The sequence below is a fragment of the Cnephaeus nilssonii genome, assembly GCF_951640355.1.
Source record: "Cnephaeus nilssonii genome assembly, chromosome: 4".
Lineage (NCBI taxonomy): Eukaryota > Metazoa > Chordata > Mammalia > Chiroptera > Vespertilionidae > Cnephaeus > Cnephaeus nilssonii.
The window spans coordinates 36,518,641-36,531,277 of NC_137075.1; the positions used below are offsets into that span (position 1 = coordinate 36,518,641).

General features: G+C 43.4%; 2 protein-coding genes across 3 annotated transcripts in view; both read left to right on the forward strand.

Moving 5' to 3' along the window:
• Positions 1–200: 200 nt before the first annotated feature.
• On the forward strand, positions 201–1,045 carry NOP10 (NOP10 ribonucleoprotein). The gene is made up of 2 exons (XM_079769717.1): positions 201–339; positions 640–1,045. The coding sequence occupies exons 1-2, from the start codon at positions 286–288 to the stop codon at positions 778–780; spliced, it is 195 nt and encodes a 64-aa protein (XP_079625843.1). The 5' UTR covers positions 201–285; the 3' UTR covers positions 781–1,045.
• A 4,394-nt stretch (positions 1,046–5,439) lies between these two features.
• SLC12A6 (solute carrier family 12 member 6) overlaps positions 5,440–12,637 on the forward strand; it is a 103,157-nt gene continuing 95,959 nt past the window's right edge. For both annotated transcript variants that reach the window (XM_079768274.1, XM_079768275.1), the window contains exon 1: positions 5,440–7,063. In XM_079768274.1, the coding sequence (XP_079624400.1) occupies positions 6,793–7,063 (271 nt within the window). In that variant the 5' untranslated portion in view covers positions 5,440–6,792. The remainder of the gene's footprint in view (positions 7,064–12,637) is intronic.

Below are 12,637 nucleotides of genomic sequence, written 5' to 3' on the forward strand. Positions count from 1 at the left end.
CTAGCAATGTCTGGCACACAGTGGGCACATTTCACGTGTCTCAAAAAGCCTACAAGGTTGCAACTGAGCACCAATGGCTGCAAGGTTGCAACTTGGTTGCCACTGGGCCACGTCCTGCACTAGTGCGCCGCCTTCTGCCCAGCTGGAGAGAGGCGCGCAATTGACTACATTTCCCGGCATGCCTTGAGAGCTAGTTCCGGCTATGCCGGAAGAAAGTCGACGACCACGTGAGGCCCTCCGCAGAGAAGTGCAGACGGAGCTGGGACCTCCTGCTTCAGCGAGATCATGTTTCTCCAGTATTACCTCAATGAACAGGGCGACCGGGTCTATACCCTGAAGGTGAGAAGCGGGAACAGATGTCCGTGGGCTTGGCGAGAATTGTCGCGGGGAGGAGAGGTTGAGACTAGCCCCCGAGTTGCCTAGCTGGGTGAGGGGAACTAGAAAGTCCAGAAGCCCGGCATGGTGGAAGCTGGAGTGTGTGACTGCTTGTTGTGGCCGTCGCGCGTCCTGCCTTCCTGTTTACTCTTTTTCGCGGGTCCCTTTCCCTATCCCAGCCTCCGTGCCTCTTACGATGCCGGTGATGGAGTTTTCTCATCACTCCTGTACTGAGATTATGTCCTCTCTTTCTTCCTCGAGCAGAAGTTTGATCCTATCGGACAACAGACCTGCTCGGCCCATCCTGCTCGGTTCTCCCCAGACGACAAATACTCACGACACCGAGTCACCATCAAGAAACGTTTCAAGGTGCTGATGACCCAGCAACCGCGCCCTGTCCTGTGAAGGTCCCTAAAATTTCATGTCTGTCCTGCCACCGGCGACCCCTCTGAGACTTTTCCGAAACCAAGCTTTCCAGTCTGTGAGCCTTGAAGCCTTCTTACTGCCCTTGCTCTTTGGAATCGGTGTCATCGTTACCTTAGAATGATCATGCTTGTGTGAAGCAATCATGGTAGCATCCCGACCCCCCCCCCCCCCCACTTAAAGAAAACAAATTTGAGTCTGCTTTTCATATTTTGACTGCCACGTTATTAAAATGATTTGAAAGAGCTCTTATTTTCCATGTGTGGGGAAAAAAGGAGTGGTTTAAAAAATAAAAATAAAAACACGAGGGAGATGAGAGGGAAGAGTAACCCAGGGGTACACTTTGAAGAAAATCTTAAAAACTGCTGTCCCTGGAGTAGTGCTGTACTGTTAGTGATAGGAGGGTGTTGGGGAAGGGAAGGATGAGAAAGACTCACATAAATGTCGGCCTTCACTGAACAGTACCCCTGGGGTCATGTAACTAATTTCTTGCCCCTTGAAATGACGTTTTGACTCAAAATGGAAGAGTTGCTTGACAGGTAATAACTGTATTGTAGAGCAGTGGTCGGCAAACTGCGGCTCGAGAGCCACATGCGGCTCTTTGGCCCCTTGAGTTTTTAGCAAAGGCCAGCTTAGGAGTACCCTAATTAAGTTAATAACAATGTACCTACCTATATAGTTTAAGTTTAAAAAATTTGGCTCTCAAAAGAAATTTCAATCGTTGTACTGTTGATATTTGGCTCTGTTGACTAATGAGTTTGCCGACCACTGTTGTAGAAGGAAGGCAGTGAATTGGAAGTCAGGAAACCAGGATTTTCCCCGCTTTGTATAACTTTAAGATTAAAGTCACTTTATCTGTTTAGTCCCATTTTTCTCATCATTTCTAAGTTCTCTTCCAACTCTAAAATGATTTGGATCAGTGGTGGATCTTAATTTACCTACAGTGTTGTCTAACCGTTGTGAATATTTATGCATATTTACTGCCCCTCTGGTAATATTCCCAGGCTTTTAGTTCTCTTCAAGGAATTGCCCTCTTACAGTAGACACCTAATTTTATAGTCTCTGGCAGCTAGCTGCTATGTAGAACTACATAGATCTTAATTTAAAAGATGGCCTACAAGAGATTCAAGCAGAGATTTTGTTTCTCAAGCTACTGTTCAGGGTTAATAACAAAAATACTGGGAGATTTTTGAGTTTTGGAGCAGCTGTCATGGAGCAACCATGAAATTTTAATCCAATTACTTTATATTAAAGGGAAGATAAGGCAAAATATTGTGTATAAGGGCATTAAAAAAATGCTAGCTTGCTTTTTTGTCTCTCTTTGTCAAGTTAATCCTCTCATTTCCCAGTCTTCTCATTTGTGGCTTTTGACATTGGATTTGAATGTTTGCTTAATGCTACAGATTTTAAAATTGCTTTGTGGAGATTGTGTGCTAATTACACAGTATTTTTTTTATTGCATCAAAATTTTAGACTCCAGAAGCAGATGTAACTTAAATCAGTGCAAATTTAATTTATTTAAAATTGATCCTAAAATGGGTTAGATATGTTTCTCTTGAAATCTGAAGTCTGAGCATCCCAGCAGAAAAGTTCAGGATAATTGTTGACTGATGAGAAAAAAAAAAAATCTAAACTTGGATCAAAGTTAATGGAAGATATAATTTTCAAATCAATTATTTTAACTTATAGGAATAATGAAATGAAATACTTGTTTCCTGCTTAACATTTTTTTCTTAGTCTATTCACTTACAGGGTTCTTAGCTATAGATCTGACAGATTTTAAAGAGTTATCCGGTCCTATTAAGGAGATAATGATTGAAGAAATGTTTAAAATTATGCAAATGGCTAGGAAAAAGTTCTGCTATGGAAGTTTCTTAAGCACCTGTCAGTTAGTGAAATCTCCCATTTTTTTAATGTTGACTGTAATTCTATCTTTATAATTTACACCCCCCCTTTCCCCCCCCCCCCCAATCTATATTCTGTGTAGACAACTGAAAAGACTTTGACCTGGAAATATTTGGAATTGAAGTAGAATAGAAAGGCAAACTGGTTTGAATATACCAAGGACTTTTTCCTTAAGACATCTTCTAGGTATTAACATCTGAGATGTGCTCAGAAATATAAGAGCCTTAAGAGGTTTAGTATGTTGTTATTAGGCAGTGTTTACATATATAAGTGAGTGAAAATACTCTGGTATAAAACAAAATTTGATGTTGCAGAACTCCAGCATCCTCCTATATAATAAAGAGGTAATATGCAAATTAACCCTCATGTCATCACAAGATGGCTGCCTATGACCAGGCCAGCAGGGGGGTTAGTCAGGAACAACCAAACGACTGAAAAAGCAGGCTGCATGGGGCAACCAGGCCGGCAGGGGCCTTAGTGAGGGACGACCAAACGACTGAACAAACAGGCTGCGTGGGGTGACCAGGCTGGTGTGGGGGCCATGAGGGGTGACCAGGCTGGCTGGGGGGGCAGTTAGGGGCAACCAGACCAGTAGAGGGGGGCGGTTGGGGGCAACCAGGTCAGCAGGGAGAGCAGTAAGGGGTGACCAGGCCAGCAGGGAGGGGGCAATTGGGGGTGACCAGGCCAGCAGGGGGGGGGCATTTAGGGGTGACCGGGCAGGCAGGCAGGTGAGCGATTAGGAGCCAGCGGTCCAGGATTGTGAGAGGGATGTCTGACTGCTGGTTTAGGCCGAATCCCCAGTATTGGGCCTAAACCGGCAGTTGGACATCCCCCAAGGGGTCCTGGATGGGAGAGGGTGCAGACCGGGCTGAGGGGGACCCCCCACACACACACCCTGTGCACGAATTTCATGCAGCAGGCCTCTAGTTTCTTTATAAAGGGAAAGTCTCTGAGATTTGAATGAACAGCAGACCTGCCTGAGAAAAAAACTAATCCTTCAGGGAGGTCAATTTCTTGCTTCTTTAAGTTAAAATCAATAGGCACAAGCTTTATAAAAGCATCCAGCTTTGAGGAGATTTACATTTTAAATGGAAATTGTTTCTCATTTTGTTACCTGGATCTTTTTAGTTAGACTTTGGACTTCGTCATTTGATAAAGGAGAATTTCCTGGCTCAGGTCTTACAGTTCTGATCTATTGCTAAGGATGATGCTTAAACATTTCCACGTGTGTAGAGCAAGGGCACAGGCAAAGCCAGGGCCCAGATTATTAAATTTAAATGTCTTGATCAAAGCTACAAGAAATAACTTTCAAACAAAACATTGATGAGCCAAAATATATTGGACACCTCTATTCATGCATTAACTAAATAAGCTAAGAACAACATTCTGGTGGCAGGAGTAGGGAAACCCTGGGAATGGGATCAAGAGAAAGTATCTTGTTCAGGTCTCAAATAAAGATGTTTTCATTAATGGAATGTTCAGTATGACTAGAAAGTGAATATAGCATTTTTTCAACTTTATTGAGGTATAGTTGACAAACTACGTATTTAATATGTACAACATGAGTTAATAGCTGTACACATTGTGAAAGACAGCATAAAGTACAGGAAAAGGTGGGAATATGTAGCTGCATAAATTTGAGCATACAATGCAGTGATTTTCAACCTTTTTTAAAAAATATTTTTTTTATTGATTTCAGAGGAATGGAAAAGGAGAGAGATAGAAACATCAATGATGAGAGAGAATCATTGTTCGGCTGCCTCCTGCATGCCCGACACTGGAGATCAAACCCGAAAGCCAGGAATGTGCCCTGACTGGGAATCGAACTGTGACCTTCTGGTACATAGGTCGATGCTCAACCACTGAGGCACACCGGTTGGGCTCAACCTTTTTAATCTCATGGCACACATGTAAAATAATTACTAAAATTCTGTGGCACACCAAAAAAAAAATATTTTTTTTTGCCAATCTGACCAATAAAAAAGGGGGGGGGGGTAATTTTGATACATTGACACCTGATAGCTGTAATTTTTTTATTTGACAATCTAAGGGAAAAGAGGTCAGTGCCCCTGACTAAATAGTAAGGTATTGCAGGTTTTTAAAATTCTTGCAGCACGCCAGTTGAAAATCACTGACACAATGCTTTCGAATATACTTCTACATAAAAATTCCATTAAGGGAAGGGTCATACCTGCATATATGGTATTGGGAGGTTTGTGATTTAAAATAATTTAAAAAATCATGGCCCAAGCTGGTTTGGCTCAGTGAATAGAACATGGGCTCCAGTCAAGGACACTTGCCTCAGTTGCAGTCAGGGTTCTGTGGCCTCTGTGGAAGGCAACCAATCCATGTGTCTCTCACATCAATGATTCTCTCCCCTCCCTTACACGCTAAAAATCAATGGAAAAATGTCCTCGGGTTAGGAGTAACCAAAAAACCATGAATTTTCAGGGGCCCTCTAATTAAAGAGGGGGTGTTTGAAGTCCTGAGGACAAGGGGCAGGGCCTACTCCCTGAGATTCCTCCAGAGTGGGTAGGGGCAAGAAAGCAGGACTAAGAAGGAAGAGGACTTGTTTTCTGAAGTGCAGGTAGCTCAGGTCCAGACGTCCAATTACAATTCCCGTCGTGCCCAGGGCCTCCGACGTGGCCCCGCCCCTCAACCGGGTCCCGCTGTAACTCGGGCGAGCGAGCGCATGCGCGCACGCAGCACTGTCCCGGGGGGCCGCAGAGGCTGGGCGGGGCTCCCGGCACTTGCGGGGACGGTTCCACCCGGTGACCGCTCCCGGCTTCTCTTAGGACAGCTAACCTCGAATGAGGAACAAGCCGGGAGGGAAGGGAGGGCCTGCGGCGGCGCGAGCACAGCCCGCCGAACCGGGGGCCGGGAGCGGCGAGGTCACGTAACTGCTGTCCTGGCGTCCGGCCGGCCCTCCTTGCAGCCCGAGCCCTCCCGGGCGCGCGGCGGCTCCGAAACAGTTACCGGCTCGTAAACAACAGCTGCGCGCGCACCCCGCATCAGCTGGCGCCGGGATCCCACACCTGCGACCTCCGCGCGTCATCGCCGCCCCCTCCTGCACAGCCAGCCAGGACCAGCCTGCGAGGCTGTCTCCTCTTTTGCTAGGACTCGACCTGCGCCGGGGACCTGGTAGGGGAGAAAGCGGCTCCCAGCGAAGGGTTGGCTTGTCCTGTCTGTCCCACGCAGGGGGAAACCTAGCGAGCGGACCTTGGGCTCGATGGACTAGCGACGACTTGCCACGACCCTGAGCCGCAGTCCGAGGTGTCCGCTAGCCGCGCTTCCCAGATCCCAGGGACCTTTCTGCCAGAAGAGCGGGTGGGCCACCCCCGCAGACCTCTCAGAGGCAGGAATCCGCTCTGCCCCTGCATCCTCCTCCTCTGCTCACCCTTCTCTCCTCCTTCTCCGTCCTCGTGTGGGATATTTTTCCCGTTATGCATGCGCACCTCTCCCACCAGACACAACTGGATTATCGGCCTCAAAAACCTCGGGTGGCTCTACTACACACACCTCCTCCCAGCCAGACCTGTGGGGTATTCACCTGATATACAACAGGTGGCCGGTACCGTTTTGTTTTTTTTTTTTTCCAATCTCTCTGCTGTATTTGCATCGTAAGGGTAGGCCTGTGTGCACTTGGCTCAACTAAAACCGTGAGACATTTACCAGATAAAGAACGAACTACCTCGGCCGACACCTGGGGGTCGAAGGAAGAAAGGCTTCATTCACCTGCTTCTCTCAGATCATGGCACTGAGCCCGCAGCCCTGGATCAGGAGACATAGCTAGCTAGCTCTTCATTCTGAAGGAACGAAGTTACACGAGATTGACATCGTTTTGTCTTTTTTTGTTTTTTCCCCCCTGTTAAATATTTTTCAGCTACTGGTAGTGCACTTTCTAGTACAGTCTGCTTGAATTCTGAGTATAAAGATTCTTATCTGGGGCTCTGTGTGGTGTAAATCAAGGTAATTGGTGGTTTTTGAAGTTATCTTTTCTACTTTTGCGATCGAAAGCAGCTAGCGTTGGAAGAAGGATTTTGCGGGGATTTCCTTGGTGCCCTCTTAAAGGAAAGGAAAAAAAGAAAAATGCATCCTCCAGAAACCACCACCAAGATGGCTTCAGTTCGGTTCATGGTGACACCAACAAAGATTGATGATATTCCAGGTTTGTCAGACACCAGCCCAGACCTCAGCTCCAGATCCAGTTCCCGAGTAAGATTTAGCTCCCGGGAGAGTATGCCTGAAACGAGCCGTAGTGAGCCTATGAGTGAGATGTCTGGGGCCACCACTTCACTGGCAACTTTGGCCCTGGATCCAGCCAGTGACCGGACTTCTAACCCCCAGGATGTTACTGAGGGTAAGTAGAAACCCAGATGACAGGATTCTTCCTTTATTGGTTTATTTACCAAGGATGACTCTTCTGAGAGATCGTTTTTCTGTTATCATACAGTAATCAGGAACCTAGGTACCTCTTTTTGAGGTGCTGAGGAGCCCTTTGAAATAATGGGTAGCATAGTGGTTCTATTGCAGTAGCAGTTTGGCATGTGGAAGGTGTATGGCAAGAAGTAATGTATATTTTGACTTCCTCATTTTTGTCTCCTTAGCATTGAAATGGGTATCTTGGTTAAGGGTGAAGAGCAAAGAATTGAATAGTTTTTCAGCACAGAGAATCCTAAATTCTAGCTTTGGGGCTCTAACTTTTACAGTCTGCTTTTAAGGCCATTTACAAGGAGTAGTTATTGATCATATATTAATTATTGGTTTTTCTGCAATGACTTGAGATATTGTATCACAAAATTCTTTTTTTTTTATTATAATTTACAGAAACAGTAGTTCAAGTAGCTAAGCTTACTCAGCTGCGGCTGAGTAGACCTAGTGTGCTATCCGTTTGAAGAGAGAAATTCTGAAGAGGTTTGTAGGGGCTGATTCCAACTTAATGTTTTCACTTTGAACTTTAAAGGGAATGTATTGAGTATTGAACCTTTGTAGTCAGGAAGTAGCACACAAGCCACTTCTAACTTAGATTGACCACTGAAGACTTTTAGCTTCCTGAACCAATCAATTTGTGTTGGCTAGCTTGGACCTTTTCATTGGATTTAGTGAGAAGAGGTGATGAGGAGAGAAGTGAATTAAGAGATCATAACATTTTTTGAGAACTGCCGTACTGCTTCATATATTTAGTTTTATGTTCTTTATATATTTAGTTCTGTATTCTAACTGTAGATAAGTCTGTTAGTGGAAATTTCTAGTAAGAATCTTAGACTCTGAAAATGATATTCTACCCAAATTTGAAAACCATAGCTTCAACCACTGACTTTTGAGAGTGAGGCTGACTTACCGTTTTCTAGTGTCAGGAAATACTGTCCTTCTAACCCAAGGGGTGAGGAAACCAGAATAATTTTAGTTCCTTATTTCTGTTTGTATTTTTCAATGTCTGTAGAGAAGGTAGATTTGGTAGTTTATAGTCCTAGAATTCACTTATCTTCAACTAATCACTTATTTAATGGAGATATTACAGGTTGGTTTTTGGACTTAACTATTTTCAACTTGACAAACTTTACACTGTTTACACAGCATTTAAATTGCATTATAAAATAAAAAATAATTCCCTTTCTTCCAAATTAACTCTAAATTATAGTTGTTTACATACTGTATTGAGGTTGTAAAAATACCAGATAAAGGCTATATCGGTGTTAATTTTTTTTATTGCTGTAATTGTCATTAGGTAATTTATAGTTAAATGTTTTTAGATTTGTGGCTTATATGTTATGGAATTGCATTTGTATTTTGTTTTAAAAAGTTGGTTTGTTTCTGAAATGTGTTAGCTTTTGAGAACAGGATTCTTGTCCAGGCCATTACCTTACCTGTAAGCATTCTTTACAGTCCAGAGTGGTATCATTTTATACTATAAGAGGAAAACTTGGATTTCACCTATGTGTAGGTGAAATCTATGTTGTTTACGTGGATACAGAAGTTAAAGCTTGGCTCTATATATAGCATATTTCTTAATGTTTAAATATTCTCTGGTACCAGATGGAAGGGAAATTAACTGTCCAGCCATTGGATCACACATTCCCCCATATTCTGAAGAAACTAGTTTCCTACTTTCCCCATGACCTACTTTTTCTCTTTTTTTAAATTTTTATTCTTATGAAGACTATCATCCTTTGATATATTTTTCTCATTGTTAGAGGGAACTGGTTAGAAATATAATTATTTCACCTTTGGCTTTCTAATCCCTTGTTAGACATAGGTCTTCAAAGAATGTTGTTGTCAAGAAAATCAAGGACATATATAAACTACATTTGTCTCTGGGCTGGAGTTAGTATAGGAAAGCTACTTCCTTTTCTACAATTAACTCTATTTTTAATTAATTTCAGAGAGTAAGGGAGTGGGAGAGAGAGATAGAAACATCAATGATGAGAGGAAATCATTGATTGGCTGTCTCCTGCACGCCCCCTACTGGGAATCGAGCCCGAATTGTGCCTGCCCTTGTGGGAATCGAACCTGGGACCCTTCAGTCCACAGGCTGATGCTCTATCCACTGAGCAAAACCGGCTAGGGCCAATTAACTCTATTGTTAAGCTCATAGTGTATTTCAAAATTGTGTTTGCTATTTTAATATTTAGAATTCTGTTGTGTGTGTACATATATATATATACATATATATATATGTATATATATATACTTCCCTTTCCACACATCCTTCTATGGTTGTAATATTGTTATGATTCTCAATCCTTTCCCCACAATCCTCAGGCCTCCCATGTTTCTTACTGTAGAGAAGTTTGCCACGCTAACTAAGTTTGTTTTTTATTACATACCTTTTACTCACATTACATTGCACAACCAAGGCAGGGGTGATGCATGAAGTTTTAAATACTTAGATCTGTATTTTAATTTTTTCTACTGTTGGCCTTTTGCTATCAAAGTATTTATTGTTCTCTTTTCATTGTGTCAGGGTTCATTAGAAGTTATGGGACTGTCCAGCTGGTAAATAAAAGCAAGACTCTTAGCACTGTATTTGCTTATGCCTAAAGAATGTCTTAAAGATACAGAAGGAACTGTTGAGAATGGATATCTCAACAGACGCTAACAGACTAAAGGAATTTGAAAATAGAGTGGAGAGTGGGAATTTTTCTTTCAATTTAGAAGGACATGTACAATTTTTTATATTACTAGTGTATCACTTTTATAATAAAAATTTTAAAGAGGCATAGCATGTTAGGTAATCTCAGGTAATCAAGAATTGAATTTGGGTCAGACCTCATTTTAATGAATGAGGAAACTAAGGCTTACAGAAACAGTTATATTGTAGACCACAGAGTGGCAAAACCAAAGCTGACATGCAGGCCTTCTGGCTTCTATCCAGTGCTTTCCATTTATATCATTTTGCTTCTGCTAGGATGAACATTTTATTACATTTGCTTCATGAGTATTTGATTATCTTAATTGATGGTCAAAAGAATAATACCAAAAGAGAGCAAGGAACATATTTTTATATGCCTCATACAGACTGTAATACATTTCAACCTTTTATAATCAATAAAGGTTCTGATATGTGTGAGGCACTCTGGTAGGAATTATAGGAAATATTCAGGTAATATATTGTTTCTGCCTTTGGAGAGCTCATCCGTAGTGGTGAAAATAACGAGAACACTATCCATTCCTTCATCAAATATCTACTGAGCACTTATGGGTCAGGCCCTGTTCTGGGTATTTAAGGATACAGGACTGATAAAAAGAATTTAATAACTATTCTAAGTAAAACTATGATCTAATAGAGAAAGGAAACACATTTTCATATAAATTATAATGCTGTATGATAAATGCATCAATAGAAATACACATCAAAACACAAAAAATAGAAAAATACAGCAAATTTTAGAATAATACACAGTAAAAAAATACAGCAAAGGAAAGTGATGAACTGAGGTGAAATGGAGACCTAACAGACTGGAGGAATTAATGAGGTAAAGTGGTTGTGAAAGATGTGGAAGGATCAGACTGTGGTCAGACAGTTGAATGCTGGAGTTAATGGTTTCAGAGGAGGGGCAGTTCCAGTGTTAACAGGATATATTGTACAGCCTTGGAAGTAGGTTTCTGAAGTGGAGTAGACTTAAAAGCCAGTTGAGTCAAAGAGCTCCATGTATTCCAACTGAGACTGGCTGTTACCAAGTTTTTATGGAGCAGCATTAGGTGGTAGAGATGCAAAAATAATTAAGGTAAGTCCCTCCCTCAAGAGTCACCCTCTCTGAAACCTTTTTAGATTCATCCCTACACCCAGATAGAACTAATCTATTTCTTTAAGTCCCTATGTCCCTTATACTTATTATTACTATTATACTAGAGGCCCAGTGCACGAACTTGTGCATGGGAAGGGGAGTGGTCCCTCAGCCTGGCCTACACCCTCTCGCAATCCGGGACCCCTCAGGGGATGTAGCAGTGCGCCAAGCAGCAGGCAGTCAGGGAGGAGCCCAAGCTGGCGCTGCACCGCTCAGCCTGCTGCGCCTGCCGCCGGTGCTTAGTAGTGCTGCGTGGAGTCAGGAGAGGCTTCTGCTGCCGCAGCTGTGCTCACCAGCCGTGAGCCCGGCTTCTGGCTAAGCGGCACTCCCCCTGTGGGAGTGCACTGACCACCAGGGGGCAGCTCCTGCATTGAGCGCCTGCCCCCTGGTGGTCAGTGCACATCATAGCGACTGGTCGACCAGTCGTTCTGGTCATTCGGTCATAACGGTCGCTTAAGCTTTTATATATATAGATAACAGCACCTATTTCACTTAATTTTGTTTTGTTTACATGTTATCTTTCTCAATTAGGCTGACGGTTCTCTTAAGGACAGAGACAAAAGTTGTTTTGGTATCTTCAGCACCTAGAATAATGGTGATGCCACATAACTTGTACTCAATAAATATATACTAAGTTGAAGATATAGAGTTAAAAAACAGGGATGCATTTTACTGTTTTCTGTGGTGTATGTATATTTGAAAACATCCTATATAATAAAAGCGTAGGTGGCGTCACGCCCTCATGTGACATCGTCACAAGATGGCCACCACAAGATGGCCGCGCGCACAGTAGAGGCAGGGCCTGGCGGCCGCTCCACATGGTAAGGCCTGGAGGTCCCGCAGCTCTGCATGGTGCGGAGGAGGCTGGTCCCGTCATCTCCATTGCCTCGCACAGAGGAGGCAGGTCCTGGCAGAGGAGGTGGGTTGTGGCAGGGGAGGGCAGTTGGGGGCGATGAGGCTGTCAGGGGAGGGAAGTTGGGGGTGATCAGGCTGGTAGGGGAGCAGTTAGGCTTCAATCAGGCCGGCAGGGGAGCAGTTAGAGGGCAATCAGGCTGGCAGACAGAAGCGGTTAGGAGCCAGCAGTCCCGGATTGTGAGAGGGATGTCTGACTGCTGGTTGGGATCGGGCCTAAACCGGTAGTCAGACATCCCCCGAGGGGTCCCAGATTGGAGAGGGTGCAGGCCGGGTTGAGGAACAGCACCCCCCTACCCCTGCACAAATTTCGTGCACCGAGCCTCTAGTCTATAATAAAAACTTTAAAATTGTTGAGCTGCAATTAGGTGCTTTAATAGAAAAGGCTTTCTTTTATAGAAGTTTATCATAGAATGCTCTAGATCAGCGGTTCTCAACCTGTGGGTCATGACCCCTTTGGGGGTCGAACAACCCTTTCACAGGGGTTGCCTAAGACCATCGGAAAACACAGATATTTACATTACGATTCATAACAGTAGCAAAATTACAGTTATGAAGTAGAAACGAAAATGATTTTATGGTTGGGGGTCACCACAACATGAGGAACTGTATTAAAGGGTTGCGGCATTAGGAAGGTTGAGAACCACTGCTCTAGATATTTTGATTAAATGCCAGCGATTGGTAAAGTGGTGCTTCAACTTCTTCTCTTTTATCTTTAATGGTCTCTTCTTTGT

Coding starts and splice junctions, on each gene's coding strand:
- NOP10 (XM_079769717.1), top strand. CDS start 286: ATGTTTCTCCAGTATTACCTCAATGAACAGGGCGACCGGGTCTATACC. Junction 340..639: donor ACCGGGTCTATACCCTGAAG/GTGAGAAGCGGG, acceptor TTCCTCGAGCAG/AAGTTTGATCCTATCGGACA.